We start from the raw sequence: 18,461 nt of genomic DNA on the forward strand, positions 1-18,461 counted from the left end.
CCCAGGCTAGCTTCACTAGTGAGGGAATTCCAAAGTCTGGGAGCAGCCACCAAGAAGGCTCTCTCCCGCGTCCCTAAGGGTGTCTGTGAGGGTGGCAGGATGTCCCTCAAACATCTCAAAACCATAGCTGTCAACTTTCAGATTTGAAAATAAGGGATCAGCAGACTCACCTGTCCCGGAGATAGTCTACGGGATATCTAACAATCCGGGATAGCAGCGTGAAGCAGCGGGAAACGGCACTGAAATAAGGGAATTTCCCACAAAAAAAGGGAAGGTTGCCAGCTATGCAAAACCCAGGCAAGTTTGAGGGAATATGGTCTTTCAGAGGGAATATGGTCTTTCAGAGACAATGTGATAGTACCTCACTTTGTTTAGGTCAGGACAGCACAGTGGGGGCTCTTACAGAGGCCTACTCCCTACAGTTCATTTTGTATTAGAAAAATACCAGTACAGTACTAAGCTTTTCCCGTAGACTCCAGGATCAACTAATACTTATTATACTGGGGATGAGGAAAACTGCAGCCCATGGGCCAGTTCTTTTAATCTCACTTTTGAATTCACTCCTTGACTGTATTGTAGGCATATTGGTAATTCTTATCCAGAAACAGGGAGACTGTGCCTTCCCCAGGTTCTGTTGGACCACAACTCCCAACATCTCTAATCATGGCCGTGCTGGTACAGTGCCATATGCCGTTGTATCTCAGGTTGCAGTTCACAACCCAGAGGTGATTCACACATGTACGCACCTCCTTGACGTCTCATCAGTCAGTTACTCAAGAGCCGGTGTCTCTTGGTTCACCATATGAACCGCCCACAGTGTTGTGCACCAGTGAGGATGAGGCAATGTCAAGTGACTGTAGCAGCTCTGTAGGCATCAAGTCATGAGGTCATCAAGAGGCAAACTCAACCTTCACCTTATTTTGGGGTGAGCATGGAAAACATCTCTATGTACACCAGATACTGTGCAAGTGCCTGCAAAATGACTTGAAAACTTTCCTTTCTGAAATTGGACCGCTGACAATGCAACATCATTTGGTCATTTATTTTTATATCCAAGCATTGAGACATTTTGTTACGGTTAGCAATAGTTCATCTTAAAGCATACAAACCTTTGACGTTAAGCATGCCTTTGGCACTCGCTGCAGCAACAGTTCCTGTCTCTGTGTATGAAAACGTCTCTACCTTCCTGCATATTGCAAAACTGTGTTGTTTTGGTTGGGCTGCTTTTGGGTTTCTTTCTTTCTTTCTTTTTAATGCAGCACTCAAAGCAGACACTGGTGAATAGGAGAGCCTTCAACTCAGCACGTTTCCAAGGGCTCTGGCAGTAAGCCAGATCTCAAAAGCCCATGCTATATTTTAGCTAGAACCCAAACTTTTTTTCCCCCAGTGTGATGATTACCATGCTTTAATTACATTTAGGAAGCCTTGTATCCTCATCTCTATAAAGACAAACTGCCAACAGGGAGAGATTTACCACCAACCGTTGATGTTTTTTATGTAAATGTACTTGACTAAGTGCAGTAACCCCAAATTCTAATAGAGACTTTCAATCTCTTGCCAGGTCTGCAAGTGTTTATATATGGCCAAGATAAATTGGATATTTACAAAACAGCTTTATTATAGGGGAACAATCCTCCATGTGTAAATCACCACTTCTAATCATAACACTACTGGGTTCCTTTCCACCCCAGCTCTTGTTTATGTCCCTTGATTTATATTCACCGGGAAATGTTGAAATGTAGTGTTCGAGGCAATGGCCTGGTATTGCCTTGTAGCACAGACTTCTCAAAAGCTCTCGAGGCTCCTCAGCATATTATCACCATCTTGGTTTGGGCAGTGCAATAAGGGAACAAGCATTCACAAACGCAGCATTGCTTAGATTTCACTTTGTCCCTTTAATTGTTCAGACAGCCTGATGGGAGGAAATGGAAGGGAAATCTCCCTGGTGACTTCATCCTCTCCCCCGCCCAATCCACCCCATCCCCACACTTTGGGAACGAGGGCAAAGGGTCAGATGCCCCTCTCCACATGCCATTCGCATGCTGCTGACATCAGCAGTCACTCATGAGAGCTAGCTTTGTTTACCAAGGGTGCTAATCTGAAGAGAGGCGTGAAGTAGTTTGGTTTGTGGAAGAGGGCAGAAGCAGCATGGAGCTGTGCAAACATTCCCACACAGTCTGATAGGTCATTTGCACAGAAAACAAGTGAAAGTCTTCATGTCGTGGGCAAAGTTCAGCTTAAAGCCAACAGGCTCTCAAGGATGCAAGGCCATCATAAGATAATACTCAGTGGGTGTCTGTATTGAGCCATTGCCTCTGGACTTACACTAACAATGGAGTGTGGGCACACTTTGTAGGAGTATGTTGTGCTAAGTTTTGCTCTCTGCTTGTTTTGTCTTTTACATTTTTAAAAATGAAAATACATTTTTTTAAAATCTCAGCAAAAAGAAGATATGCAATAGTTTTGGGGAAGGTTATGACCCTCTAAACACATCGCCCATTTATCAGTCTCTCCCTCCTTTTCTGGAACTGATTATATTGCCTAATCTTGCCCCACTCTCTTAAGACAGGGAAGTTTATAGTCTAAACCAGGATTGGGGAACCTTTTTCAGCCCAAAGGCTACATTTCTTAATGGGCAACCTTCTTGCCAAGGAGTGTTTGTGTGTGTGCGAGTGCGAGTGCTGGGCAGGGCTAGAGGCATAAGTGCGTGGAACAATGACTGTGATTCCTACGTTTGTACAGTAGGCTGTATTTCAGCTGTATAAAAGTCAGAGGTTTTGCCTACCCACACTTCTCTCCATCAAGGCAAGCAACCTTGAACATCATAGTTCAAGGATGCTAGGCAAATGCGCTTGGGGAGAGTGAGGAACAGAGCCATTGAGGAGTGTGGCATGGATATAGGGGGCATGGGAGGAGTCGCAAGACAGTGCTCAGTTTGGAAAGCACCAATCAGCTGTTGAGGGAAAGTGGGCTTGACTTACCGGTACTACTCTCCCACTCTCGCAAGCAGGTGATCAGCGCAATAAAATCTAATGGGTCTTTGGACCTGTGCAGTAGGAACTGAGAGAGAGAGAGAGACTCATCTGCATATGGGAATAAATTTTGGGTGCAATTAGCACATGGAACTCTGTTTCTATGTGCACAACTTGGTCCTGAGAAGGTTCAAGGCATATTTAATTTGCACTTTTGGTAAGTTCTTCCATTGCTGTGCTAAATAGATATGCTTTAATGACCTCATTAAAGAGTGAATAGTGCTTGTTCAGAAGTTCCAAGTTCCTTGGGTCTACTGATTTCCATTCATCAGTCACAAAGTGAACTTTAACCAGATCCCACTAGCACTGCAGGGTTGGAGGAAGAGAAATACTGCCACTGAACTAGCATAGATATTTAAAGATATAAGAAAGTGTATTAGCATTTACATGTCATATGTTTGTATGACTTATATATGTACTTGACTAAGTGCAATAACCCCAAATTCGCACTTGTGTGACACGTTTGTGGTTGATGTTTGTTCTATCATTCCTGGAAATAACATTTCCCATTAAAATTGATATTAACAACTAATCTATGAAGCAGGGGTATTTAGGCATCTAGAACTGAAGTAAAATGTTCCTGCTCCTTGTCCATCTGTTCCTGGCAACAAATCTGAGTAATCAATGATGTCTACTAGCTTTTTTAAAAAGAAAAAGTTAATAATTTTCAAATTCTGTGAGAGCATCTCTCTCTCTCTCTCTCTCTCTCTCTCTGTGTGTGTGTGTGTGTGTGTGTTAGTTACCAAAATAGACAAAGAGCACCTTAAATGATCATACTGTCAGACTGCATTCGTAAGTCCACTTGCACTCAGTGGGACTTCATCCAGAATAAACGCATTTGACATTGCAATGTACAGCTGCAATACTATGCATACTTGGGAGCTAATCCTACAGAATTCAGTGGGACTTGCTTTTGATCAAACATGCATAGGCCTGGACCGTAAGACCACGTTCTACTTCCTCCACATATAGAAAATGGAGTGCAGTGAGGCACATTATAGTGTACTGTGATCATTCCATGGCATTTCTGTGCACTCTGGTTTCCATCACAGTGTTCCATTGCGCTAGTAGTGGTTTAGTTATGCTTGCCACATGACCTGGAAAGCTGTCTGTGGACAAACGCCGGCTCCCTCGGCCTGAAAGCGAGATGAGCGCTGCAACCCCATAGTCGCCTTTGACTGGACTTAACCGTCCAGGGGTCCTTTACCTTTTTTACCATTACCAGCCTAATGTTGGGCTCATCATCCACTCTTTTCATGGAAAAGGCTGCAAGGTTGCATGAGTTCCCAGAGGCTAGTGCCTTCATCATCCAATGCATCAACATTTTGGGCCCGTTTCTCTTACTTCCACTTCAGGCAGTTTCCCAGCCTAGGGTATTGTATTAATATTTAAGCTTTACACCTATTTTGAAAAGTCTGAACATATTTTCTCTCTCTTATGGTTTCTTATGATCAGTGGAAATAGCTTTTCTAAAAACTGCTTTTGGTTTTAGTTTGTCTGGGGTTTTCCCTTTCAGTTGACATGTTTCAATGTTCCAAGACAAAATATTTCTAATAAAAGAATCACACATGTGACAATGGATCGTTCTGCCACCCTGGTCTTATTGAGAAACAACGTGGCATAAAATTGTGGCAAGAAGTTATTAAGATCTGATATTGTCACAAGCTCGTGTCTCCACTTAGCAAAAATAATGATCCTGTCTTTCATAGTTGCTTTTTGACAAAAATTGAAAAATAGCACCTTTACCTTTTTATTATTTTTTAAGCATACAATTGACAACTCTGCAGAACAATGTGAACACAGCTGTTTCCATCACAGAGGGGGGGAAGGGCAGGAGAGTTTTCTTTGCAGAGGAGGCCATAAGAACATGGAGCCCCCATGTTTTGGGGGAGATTTATAAGAACAGGGAGCCATTATATTGTGGATAGTGCATAAAGACATTGATAATTTTAGTTTTACATATATTAAAGAGCTTGAGAGTATGTAAGAACTTTTACTCAATGCAGGGGCCTGAGCATGAGATTACAAAAAAAAAAAAAAAAACAGTCTCCAAAACCTAGAAACATTCTCTCTTTCCTGCAACTTTAGTAATACAAAACAATGTTTTCAACTGCACATTTTTAGGGATCGCTGGTGAGAGGAGAAGAACGAGATGAGCAGCTGGTGTTCTGGGCAGCAGCGATGCCTATCCTCCATGGCTTCTTCCTCTGTTCTAAGTGTTGTGCTTTTGTTTTCAGATCTGAGTGATCAGCTGATGGAAGTGGTTGGTCTGGAGGGAGCCATGGAGATGGGTCAAATATACACTGGGCTGAAAAGTGCTGGGAGACGTCTTGCTCAATGCTCATCGGTTATCATCAGGTAGGAACTACATTTTCCTCTGCAAAAGTAGGGTTGTGAATTTACTGGTTGGACAGAACAATATTAAAGCAGGGATCACCAACTTCTTTGGACCAGTGGGCACATTTTGATGGGGGCACTAGTCATAAGTAGCTACTACGGGGCGCAGGGTGTGGCTTAATGCAAAATGGCTGTGAATGGACATCATTCCATTCACTGCTGGAAATTAGGAAGCAATGGTTGGATTTCCCTCTTGGAAACCCTATTTGCTTCTGGGCCAGTATGCTTGTTGGCTCAGCCAAATCCTTCATAATAATAATAATAATCCTAGCATAATAATAATTTGCTCACTCCTGACAACAAAGAGATCAGCCTATAATTTGTTGGGTCGGTCTTTTCACTTTTCTTATATATTGGAAGCACAGTTCCTTCATTCCATCCTTGCATAATTGTCCTGTCCAGATTGTCACTTGGAACATGGCAGGGGGGATATTCAGACCACTACCTAGCATAAATCTTCAGAAACTCTGGTGGTATAAAACCATTTCTCAGACCATTTGCATTTACTTTTCCAGTGGACTAAACACTACATTTTGCTTCTGTGCCATTGTTTAATATTAGCAAACACATTCTCCTTATATCCTTATATAGATAAAATGGCCTCATCCATGCACAGGAATGGAGATATCAACAGCCTTGGGCGAGGACCCACATTTTGTATAAACAAATGTTCGGGATGCGGGTGACGCTGTGGGTTAAACCACAGAGCCTAGGACTTGCCGATCAGAAGGCCGGCAGTTCAAATCCCCGTGACTGGGTGTGCTCCATTGCTCGGTCCCTGCTCCTGCCAACCTAGCAGTTTGAAAGCACGTCCAAGTGCAAGTAGATAAATAGGTACCACTCCGGTGGGAAGGCAAACAGCATTTCCGTGCGCTGCTCTGGTTTGCCAGAAGCAGCTTAGTCATGCTGGCCACATGACCCAGAAGCTGTACACTGGCTCCTTCGATCAATAAAGCAAGATGAGTGCCGCAACCCCAGAGTCGGCCACGACTGGACCTAATGGTCAGGGGTCCCTTTACCTTTTTATAAACAAATGTTCAGGGAAGGAAACCAATGAGGACTGAGCATGCTTCATGGGGCTTGAATGCCCATTTGGTTAGGAATGGAGGAAACAGCAAATAAAAAGGGGGGGGGTGAGAGAGGAGAAACCAAAAAGAAAAGGTCCCCCCTCCTCTTCCTCCTTCTTTAAGACGTTTTTTCTAAGAGCCCCAAAATATTAGTAGCAAAAACATTCCTGTGCCCAATTTTCTCCATTATGATGTTATTAACATTTGGAGCTTTGCATTTGGGGGAACTAACAAGTATTTGGACATAAATCGTAATAAAATATCAACTACTTGGATATCCTCCTAGGTCAATAATCTACTAGTCATAATTTAGGATACATAATAAATTGTTATTGTCCATGTTTTACTGCACGAAGTATGTCATGAATTTCCCTCCACAATTTCAGCAGTCTTAATTTGATTTGGGTTTTTCTTGTACGACACCCAGGCCATTCTGACTCACTTTTGATATAGTAAAATCAGCTTAAGTAGCAAAGTGGGTCAGATGATTATCTCATCATGTCTGGAAGTGGTGAGCCCAACGTATGTTTTTAGCTCACTTCTGGAATGCTTTCAAGGGTATGCCAGCTTACAGTATGGAGACCTGATGAAACAATCAGATGGCCAATTCTCCCCATGTCACATACAGACCTTAGAGTGCCTCTGGGTGGAATATGGGGACATGCTGTCTGTTTAGAACATACACTGTATTTTCTTAAGAAACTGTACGTCCTGTAACTGTTTTGCTCTAGGACAAGCAAGTCTCTGCCTATGCAGATTGATGGGGAGCCATGGATGCAAACACCTTGTACAGTAAGTGTGTCTTGATAAGTATATGTAATAAAACATAAAAATATAAGTATCACAATGACAGTCTGTAATATTGTACAAAATGAAGTATTGCATTATTTCCTCAGTCTTGTAGTGTAACCAACCCTAGATTATTTCATTAAAGAACTTGGATGCGATCCTGCAGTCTTACACACAGATTTCAGTATATCTCCCTTCCTCGCTCCCTCTCCCCCCCCCCACCCATATATGCATTACTTCCTTATGTATGAACTCACTATACATATGCTTTTGGTTTTGCTCTTTCTAACAAGAATATGTTCAAATAAGTTGAATATTTCTGGCCCATCAACCTTTTTATTGATTTTATGCAGACCCATTCAAAGCACTGGAAAGACTTCAACAGGCACTAATTAAATAATTGAGGAAATTTAATTATAGCGCAGAGGAAAATGGGAGGAGATGCTTCTCTTTCTTAGTGTGCTTACTTGGGAAGAAATGGGGGAAGTGGTTTAGATACCTCAGAGTAATCCTATACATGTCTACTTGAAAGCCAGACCCATTGAGTTCAGTGAGGCTTATTTCAGGTAACAAGATGCAGGATTACAGCCTTATAGCTATTCCATATATTATACTGTACCTGACTTCTTTGTATCATCATCGTCACCATCATTATTAAAATTACCACGGCCAACATTGCTAATAACAGAATTGCTTTGGCTGTTTGGTATGCTTTAATTTCTTTATTATTAATTTCTTTTCATAAAGTTCTTTAGCCACAGTTTTAAAAAGCCGCACTGAGGTGGACCTCCTTTTCCCTTCCTCGTGCTTCTGTTTTTTGGCATAAACAATAGATCCCTTGCTTCCCTCTTTTCTTATTCTGATCTTATTATGATATCAAGTCATATTCCTGGGAAGCTTAGCTTATGTTTTAATATCTTAATTTTGGAGTGACTTGGTGCTGCTTCGGTCGGATCCTGAGGCGTTTCACAGCCGGGAATACCCCCCTTTTTGCACTGAGGTTCTCCCATCGTCTTTCCACCTATATCATGCCAGAACGACTGGACAATTTCCCAATGGGGATTTCCATTGTTTGGGTGCAACCACAGAAAATACCCTTTCTCCATTAGCCACCCACCTAATCTCTGCAGGTAGGAGCAGACAAAGAAGGGCCTCTAAAGACTATTTCAGCTGCTGGGTTTCACCTGGACACAGAGAATACTTCTAGCACCCTGTTTCCATAGTGTTAAGGGCTTTAATTTTATTTATTTTTAAGTACTTTGCTTGGAAATCACCTGGGAGGAGATGAAGCTTGCTGAGTATATACAAAAAACACTTACACTGGTGAGCATATTAGAAGCACATCTGGAAAAAAATCATGTGGTTTAGGTGGACCAAAATGAATACTTCACCCCATTCACCAAAGGCAAATTGTAGGTAACCATTTTGAGGAGGGCGGTTATATGATGGGGATACTTCTTGAAGCCCAAGAAGGATGGGAGTTTCTAAAAGGAGAAATATTGAAGGCCCAAATGCAGACAATACCAACAAGAAAGAAAAGTGGGAGGCATCTAAGGAAACCAGTTACAGATGAGCTGAGAGTTAAGAAGGCCATGTATAAGAAATGGAAGAAAGGGGAAATCACGAAGGAGGAGTATAAATGAGTAGCCAACAACTGCAGGGGGAACTCAGGCTGGCTAAAGCTCAGAATGAGCTGAGGCTTGCAAGAGAGGTTAAAATTTTTTTTTTTTTAAAAGGTCACTTCAGCTACGTCAAAAATAAGAGGAAGAACAAGTCAGTGGCGTAGCGTGGGTTGTCAGCACCCGGGGCAAGGCAAGTAATTGGCACCCCCTAACCCGTGGATTTGCGCCCCCTAATCCGTGGATTTGCGCCCCCTAACCCTAACCCCCGGATTTGCGCCCGGTGCGGCCAGCCCCCCCTGCACCCCCCACGCTACGCCACTGGAACAAGTAAGTTGTAGGTCCTCTGCGTGGGGAACATGGAGAAATCCTATTGGGTGACAGAGAAAGGGCAGAACTCTGGTCAGACCTCACCTGGAGTACTGTGTCCAGTTCTGGGCACCACAGTTCAAGAAGGACACTGACAAACTGGAACGTGTCCAGAGGAGGGAAACCAAAATGGTCAAAGGCCTGGAAACGATGCCTTATGAGGAACGGCTAAGGGAGCTGGGCATGTTTAGCCTGGAGAAGAGGAGGTTAAGGGGTGATATGATAGCCATGTTCAAATATATAAAAGGATGTCACATAGAGGAGGGAGAAAGGTTGCTTTATGCTGCTCCAGAGAAGCGGACACGGAGCAATGGATCCAAACTACAAGAAAGAAGATTCCACCTAAACATTAGGAAGAACTTCCTGACAGTAAGAGCTGTTTGACAGTGGAATTTGCTGCCAAGGAGTGTGGTGGAGTCTCCTTCTTTGGAGGTCTTTAAGCAGAGGCTTGACAACCATATGTCAGGAGTGCTCTGATGGTGTTTCCTGCTTGGCAGGGGGTTGGACTTGATGGCCCTTGTGGTCTCTTCCAACTCTATGATTCTATGATTCTACTCAACACTTACTTTGCCTCTGTCTTCACCCAAAAGCAAAGTGATGCCCAACCTGGTGATGACAGAAGAAATGATGTAAGGAGGGAGCTGCAGCTAGGAACACCTAGCTACTTTAAAGGAATTCAAATCTCCAGGGCCTGATGAGCTGCATCCAAGGGTACTAAAGGAGCTTGCAAATGTAATTTCAGAACCTTTGTCTATTATCTTTGAGAATACTTGGAGAACAGGTGAGGTCCCTACAGACTGGAGGCCGGCAAATGTTGTCCCCATCTTCAAAAAGAGGGAAAGGAAGACCCAGATAACTACCGACCAGTGATCTTGACATCGATACCAGGGAAGATCCTAGAATAGATAATTCATCTGTCTGTCTGTGAGCATTTAGAAAAGGATGCTGTGGTTATTTAGACCCAGCATGGGTTTCTCAAAAATAAGACATGCTTGACCAATCTTTAGCTGAGATTCCTGCATTGCAGAGGGTTGGACTAGATGACCCTTGGGGTACCTTCTAATTCTATGATTCTGTGACGTAATTCCTCACATGGGGCTTTTTCATATCAGGAAGAATGGGCAGCCAGGAAGGCTGCAGAGAGCACTGGAGGAATGTTTACCTGTAAGGGGAAACACGGAAACACACACACACACACACACACACACGGTGCTTTGTAGTCATGGAATAATCTCAAAATCTCCCAGTGGCTGAGAAGTAGGCCAAAAATGGAAGCTTGTTTCACAGAGGAAGAAAAACTGCTGAGAAACCAGAGGACATTTTTCAGCCCAACACCTGTTAATATTCAAACTTGTCTATCTTCTTTAGGTAGGAACTTCTCTAATCTGCATACATTTGAGGGCTGATGTGGTTGGGTATTATTTTTGTGTTGTCGTCGTCGTCCCGCACCGCACAGTGCATACATTATTTTTGTTTACCTATGCATAATTTTTTTTAATTTCACAACAGGTCCTTCCTCCCCTCCCCCTTCATATAATTGACAATGCAATTTACTGCATGTGTGCTTTCTGCACCTTAGACAACTATGCTGAGATGTAATGCACCTACCTCTCCCGTTCAGATTGTTAAGAAAAGAATTAGTTGTGACTAATTGCCAATTAATTTGTAGTGGTTTAAAGGTGGGGGGAGGGGTGAAACAATTGCACCTACTAATTAAAATTTAAAATATTCCAAAGTGTCATCTGTAGGTGTCTGTGGAATACATAATTTCCATTTTGGTTCTGTGCTGGATCCTGTAACAACCCTGAGGTTGACAGCTTTATTAATTTAAAACCTCAGCAATACCTATTAGTATAAAACATGAAAAAAATGTCATTAATCATTTATTTTAATTTTGCAGCTCTGTCATTTTCTCAGTGTGTTTAAAAATTATGATGACACTACCATGTTTTCCAATTTACCTGTGTGAAGGGGAAACGGATCACACTACTTAGGAGTGATACTAGAGTATATTATTAGAGCTTAATTAATGCCAAACTAATTAGATTTAATTTCAGTGGGTGCAATGCTATTGCTGAGAAATTGTTTTAAGAGAACAGCCTTATATATATAAAACCATTGAGGCGGTTCATAGGGCAAGACCAACGTTATGCAGAGTGCAAAGCAAGATATGCTGATGTGATTTGAAAACTTATTGTATGTTTGGTCTATATTTAAGTCTACTACTAGTACCAAACTCCTGGAGCTGTTGGTTCAGAACGCAGTGGCCAGATTGTTAATAGGAGTCACATATAAAAGCATATTAAAGCTGTGCTGGCTTCAATTTTTTTTTTTTCTGGGACCAATTCACCTTTTAAAGGTGATGAGCTTTAAAACCCTAAATTGTTTAGGACCAGGTTACCTGAAGGACTGGAGGTGACCCAACCGCAATATGGCTTGGTTGAGAGCAGGGAGAAGGCCTTTTCCATTGGCTGTGCCTAAGCTTCTGAGACTCCTTCCAGAGGGAGGCATGCCTTGCCCCTCTTTCACAGGGAAGTTGGTCCAAAACCTTCCTTTAAAGAAGACCTCTAGCATTAGCTTTAATCTGATGCTGTTGGTGCATTGTTGTGTTTCGTGGAACTCCTAGATTCAACACTGTCTAGGGAGAATACATCTCCATGGGTTTAACAGCGGGTAGAAAAAGTAATTTTGGCAGCGTCAGCTTTTTACTCCTTTTTCTTCTAAGCTCTGAAAGCAGACACAGATCCTCATTAGGACTCTTCCCACTATGCTCCTCTTGGGACCTCTGCTTAATGGCAGAAGCAACTATTGTGCAGATGTATTAAAACAGGAGTAGAGAATCTATAGCCTTCCACATGTTATTGGATATCAATTGCCCTAGCCAGCATGGCCAGTGGTCAGGGATAACACAGCTCTGTTTTTCCATAACACTGGCATAGGCAAACTCGGCCCTCCAGATGTTTTGGGACTACAACTCCCATCATCCCTAGCTAACAGGTCAGGGATGATGGAAGTTGTAGTCCCAAAACATCTGGAGGTCCGAGTTTGCCTATGCCTGCCATAACATCTGAATCAGGAGAGGCTGTGAAAGCTCTGGAAGGGTATCTGAACACAGTGATGGATTGGATGAAGGTCAGTAACTGGTACTTGAATCCTGGAGAGATGGAGGATCGGGGGGGGGGCTCCCATGCTCAGGCAATAAGCAAGTTGATTTGTATAGCTCAACTACCGTATTTTTCTCTCTATAACACTCACATTTCTTCTCCTAAAAAGTAAGGGGAAATGGTCTGTGCGTGTTATTGAGCGAATGTGTGGTCCCTGGAGCTGACTGGCCCGAGTGCAGATGCAAAAATCAGGCAAAAATCAGATCACACGGAGGAGGGAAAGCTGTAGAGAGGAAGCTGCTGCTTTCCTGCATTCTGCCTCGGGGTCTTACTGCCCACCCTCTTCTGTTTTTGGTTGCTGTGTTTGCTCAAAGCAACAAAGAGCAAAGAGCAGCCCCTGCCCTCCTGGCAAGCAGAGGGGAAAGGAAAGGATCACGTCCTTCCTTCTAATTCCTTCCTAGTCACACTGCGTGCAGGCTCCAGCCCACCTGGCTCAGGTTCCGTCGTCTAGGAGCGCAGCCGACAGCCACCTCTCTGTGCTGCTGCTGCTGCGCCCAGCATTCTAGGGACTCGCAGGCAGCCGGAAAATATGCAGGTGGGAGAGGGGGGGGGGGCTGGCTTGGGTGGGTGGGGAAAAACTTTTGCCTTCCTTTCCTCCCTCCTGTTAAACCCCTCTCCTGCATTGTTAGCCAGCTGCACACCTCTCTCGTGCTCTTTGTCCCTTCTGTGTTTTTCCTTCCCTCCCCACTTAAAACGTGGTTACAAAGCACGGATCCACATGGATCCTCAGGATCTTTGCATTGGGTCACCCCAAATTCACCATCAGATCACATAGCATGTCCATGGCTACAGCCTGCACCGAAAAAATCACGCACCCACTGTTGCCTGGGGCCACAATGGTGCAAAAACGTGGTTACAAAGCACAGATCCACATGGATTCTCAGGATTTTTGCATTGGGCTACCCCAAACTCACCGTCAAATCACATGTCTGTGGCCACAGCATGAAGCACAAAAATTATACATCCCCTGTTTCATTCAGATTTTTTTTTCTTGTTTTCCTCCTCTAAAAACTATGTGCGTATTATGGTCAGGTGTGTGTTATAGAGCAAAAAATATGGTAATTAGGTACACAAATCGTACACTCGTTGAATGTAATGTGTGGACGCTCCTGCTTTGAAATGTGATGCATAAAAGTCTTCTATTTTAGACTGTACTGGTAAGAACTGTTGACTTTCCTTAGAGTTTCTTGTTGCTATATAGACAGGTAATCCATTTCCAGTTTAAGGGTGTTACAAATCTCTTAATAGCTCACAACGTGGAACAACAGCCTAGAAGTTTCATTCTTGGTATGGGAAGAATTATTAATATACCTAGTTTGATACACTAAGGTTCCAGAAGCTGGTGGTGTCAGTTTCTAATACCAAATTCATTATGTGCTGTACCTTGGTGGCTGCTTTCTGCTTGGTATATTGTGAGGAAATATGTAGCCACTAATACCCTAAAGGGTGCCTAATTGGGTGAATTTGCAGGAATTACAAATGAATGTTGCCTGAAGCCTTTTTTTATTTTAGCGATTCTGGTAGAGTTATGCACACAATTTCACATATGTTACCATAGGGAAGAGTAAGCTAGGATTCTAGAAGAGTTAAATAAAACCCACTTATCCTGTTGAATTTTTTACATTTCTGTCTCTTTTGATTGTAAAGTAAATTTCCACCCCAAGAAGCGGGCTGTTCCCTATTTTAATGAGCCTGTCCTCTCAGTATACTCCCCCACCACCACCACACACACATTACTATTAGTGAATGACAAGTGAAGGATATTCATTTTAGCTTGAAAATGTCAGGTATGCACTTTAAGAGATATATTTTTTGCCAGTTTTAATGAGGCGGTGTTTCTTTTTGAAAGAAATACTCATTTGTGATGTGGATACTGTGCAGATGACAACTGATATTTAATAAGTGATGGTTCTTGTATTAGTCGTAGTTCACTAAAGAAAATGTCCCAGATAGCTTTTGAAAAACTGTTAGCGTCACTAGCCCAAAGGCAAGATGTGACCTTTTTATTACATAATGAGAATCATTTATTATCTTACAATGTATCTTAAAGTCACAGACAAAATGCCACTTTGATAATTGCTTTCAATTAGCTTTGAGCATAGCATACATTCATAAAATGTCTTCTCTAATTTAGACTTGAATTAGAGAAAATTGGAGACATAATCTACGTTAAGGTTGTCTCATTTAAGGTGATTTCTAGTTTTATATCAAAGAAATCAAAATGAGTAGCTATAAAGCAGTCTTTCATGGTGTTTTAAACAGGCCTTTCAATATTTGATTTGATTTTACTATCAATTAATTAACAAATTAGAATGCTACTCCATCATTTTTGACCTTTTTAGTAAGTTGCCTTTTGACTTTAATTCCTAATGGTTATTTTGAAATTCAGCATTGAAGTTCACGTTAAGAGCAATGAACAATGCGATTAGGAGAAGTATAAATAAGGCATGCTACTGTAATCAAGTGTCTTATTTTTAATTCGTGATGTGTACAAAAAAATCATTATCAGTCTGATCTAGCGGCAGAGCAAAGCACAGTAGATATGGCTTCTGCTCATAGAGCTGCCATACAGCGGGTGGCAGAAACAGCAAGCTGTGGAGGGAATTATCTCCTATATCCAGCAGTAGGTAGGATAAAATATGGGCCCATGGCTACCCTAGTCAGTGTAGCCATGAACACAGCAGCAGGTATGTAGCCTTCTGCAGCATTTACATTTCCTTGGGTCAGAACACCCTGGTCCCTTATACCGTATTTTTCGCCCCATAGGACGCACCGGCCCATAGGACGCACCAGGTTTTTTGGGGGGGAAATAAAGGGGGGGGAATTATTTTTCCCCCAGGCGCTTGTGGGGCCGGCAGTGGGGAGAAGCGCTCTTCTCCCCACCGCCCGCCTGCAGACCAGGTCCGGGGACAGTGGGAAGACGCGCTGCGCCTCCCCGCTGTCCCCGGAGCTTGCGGGGCAGGCAGCGGGGAGAAGCGCTCTTCTCCCCACCGCCCGCCTGCAGACCAGGTCTGGGGACAGTGGGAAGACGCGCTGCGCCTCCCCGCTGTCCCCGGAGCTTGCGGGGCAGGCAGCGGGGAGAAGCGCTCTTCTCCCCACAGCCCGCCTGCAGACCAGGTCCGGGGACAGTGGGAAAATGCGCTGTGCCTCCCCGCTGTCCCCGGAGTTTGCGGGGCAGACAGCGGGGAGAAGCGCTCTTCTCCCCACCGCCTGCCTTCAGACCAGGTCTGGGGACAGCGGGAAGACGCGCTGCGCCTCCCCGCTGTCCCCGGAGCCTGCGGGGCAGGCAGCGGGGAGAAGCGCTCTTCTACCCACCGCCCGCCTGCAGACCAGGTCCAGGGACAGTGGGAAGACGCGCTGCGCCTCCCCACTGTCCCCGGAGCTTGCGGGGCTGACGGCGGGGAGAAGCACGTGTCTCCCCGCCGTCAGCCTCCAAACCACATCGGGAGACAGTGGGATAGCAGCGTTCCGCCTCCCCGCTGTCCCCCAATCTCGTGGGGCTGGCGCTGCGGCTCTCCTGAAGCCTGGAGAACGAGAGGGGTCGGTGCACACCGACCCCTCTCACTCTCCAGGCTTCAGCAAAAGCCTGCATTCACCCCATAGGATGCACACACATTTCCCCTTCATTTTTGGAGGGGGAAAAGTGCGTCCTATAGGGCGAAAAATACGGTATCTTCGGGAAAATCACTGCTAGCATTCCCCATTGGCTTTGATGCACAGCTTGTATCTACCAAAAGCCAAGTGTTCAGTATTGTGGACCAAATTTATGGAACTCCCTTCCAGTTGAGGTCAGACGTGCCCAATCCCTGTTGAACTTCTGGGGCCTACTGAAGACATTTTATAATTTTAGTTGGTTGACTGGTATTTTGTGCTGCTTTCCATTCAAATGAATCCCAAATCGGCTTGCATACAATAAATAAGAATAGCATAATGGAACCCCCACAAGTGCAGCATAAATCATGTGACGTAAATGAACAAATCATCAGTAAAACAACTGCGAGCTATAAAACACTATTAACAAACAAACAACTAAAAAGAGATGCTGAACATCACAGTTATGAGTCGTATCCTATGATTAATGAATCAGCATAGCGTTTATAATCTACAAAACAATAGTAACAAAATAGCAACTAAAAATAAGTTAACACTATTAAGTACATACATACTCTTCCCCAACTCAAATGGCTCAGAATCTTTCACTCTAACCAGTTTATCAAAATACACATAAACATCTATTATATAGTAGGATTGTGATCTGATAGAAATATCTACAACATAGCTATACTTACTTATGAGTTTTTTAAATTATTATTTTATTTTCATTGTATTGAGTTTCTTGTACACCACTTAAAGACCTTAGTAATTAAGTATTAAATGGAGAAATAGTATTTAATACTATTTTTTTATAAAAAAAAACTATGTCAATCAGATCAATAATCAGTTACAACTGTGCAGATAAATATAATTCAGGTATCTATCATCTATCTATCTATCTATCTAATCTAAAAAAAGGGAAATGGTTTTTTACAACACCTTATGATGTTAATTTGTATAATTAGAATTATGTCTGATAACTGAGATTCTGCCCAACCATGAGTGTGATTTTTTTTCATACACCGATAATTGCCTAGGCAATGGTCTCAAAATTCATTCATTCATTCACCTCCCCTATTTTTTTAACATAGCATTGTTCAATTGCTTCTTTTAAAGTAACAAACATTATTTGTGAACTAGAATGTATAATAGAACTAGATTGTGAACAAGAATAAGAACAAGAAATTATAACAAAATTGCTGTTTGATATGTAACTAATAAGGAAACTTAAAATAATCATTTTTTGTGATCTATTGCTTTCACATCTTTTGATTAGGTAATAATTCTTTTCTCTCTCACCAGATAAAAATCACCCACAAGAACCAAGCTCCAATACTGATGGGACCACCTCCCAAAACTGGGCTCTTCTCTTCCATCATTAAGAGAACAAGGAACTGCAGCAAAGAATAAGCTTCTTTTAGTTAAATCCTTACAAAATCAAATTAGCAGGGATTTGGAATATGTACGCTGGAAACCTTTCAAGGGTTTTAAAATGTTCTCTACTGCATAATCATGGAATCTGGAATAACAGTTTCTGTGACTGAGCTAATGTAAAACGATGCTATTAGAATAATTTATTGCCACAGTTTTGTAGGCATTTTGCATGAAGAAAGCTAATGTTTACATAAAGTGATAAAGCATATTTTTGTTGCATGCATTGCCATTACTAATTTGCAGGATAAATATGCTGTGGGACGGGAGGGGGGGGGAGAGAGAATGCAACACTGTTGGAAATGTGATTTTTCCCAGGATGTGAACCTCAGATTGGTCTTTCAGATGGCATATTTAACCCATTGGACTACTCTGGCATCTTCTGAAGAAAGTGCCATGAGGCTTATTGCAGCCTTGGTTGGCTTCCTTTCCTGATTAATGCTGAGGAATAACAAACGTTCATCCTAGTATTTGCCCGGCCTTCCCTCTTAAATCTCACCCATTGAATTCAGTGCAGATCTGATCATTTAAAACCTGGCACATGAACTATTTGTGCTATCTTGTTCTCTTAGACTTAACACAGAACAGGAAGCAACCAGCCTCATTTCCAGTTTTCGGAGGGCCCTTGAGCAAGGCAGACACCCTGCAAGGGGGGGGGGTGTCCCCTCTCTCAGAAAGGACACAGGTTTGAGCTTTTCAGGTCTGTGTCTGAGCACTCTTCTCTGCCGATATCCACAAGCAACCCCACATTGCCTGTTGAATTGGAACAAACTGCAATCGGCAGGAATACCCAAATTGCCATTTGCTCCGATTCAGCTGTAAAGAGTGGGTTTTTCTAGGAAAAAAAAGGAAAAAGTGCTTGGACGTAGACCAGGAAAGTGCAGACCATTGCCTAGAAAGCGCAGGGCAAAAGGTAAGCAGGGATAAGTCCAAGGGCGGGGGCGCAGAGGGTGCCCTCCCAGGCGCAGGATGGGGGCGGCGCGAGCCACCCATGGGGAC

At 43.1% G+C, this 18,461-nt stretch overlaps 1 protein-coding gene across 6 annotated transcripts in view; it reads left to right on the top strand.

Annotated features, from left to right (window-relative positions):
• Positions 1-17,733, top strand: part of DGKB (diacylglycerol kinase beta) — a 323,351-nt gene extending 305,618 nt beyond the window's left edge. For all 6 annotated transcript variants that reach the window (XM_083405386.1, XM_083405389.1, XM_083405387.1 and 3 more), the window contains 3 exons: positions 5,270-5,390; positions 7,228-7,288; positions 17,334-17,733. In XM_083405386.1, coding sequence (XP_083261512.1) covers positions 5,270-5,390; positions 7,228-7,288; positions 17,334-17,441 — 290 coding nt within the window. In that variant the 3' untranslated portion in view covers positions 17,442-17,733. The remainder of the gene's footprint in view (positions 1-5,269; positions 5,391-7,227; positions 7,289-17,333) is intronic.
• The last annotated feature ends 728 nt before the right edge of the window (positions 17,734-18,461 follow it).

The sequence above is a fragment of the Podarcis tiliguerta genome (assembly GCF_965153285.1).
Source record: "Podarcis tiliguerta genome assembly, chromosome: 12".
NCBI lineage: Eukaryota > Metazoa > Chordata > Lepidosauria > Squamata > Lacertidae > Podarcis > Podarcis tiliguerta.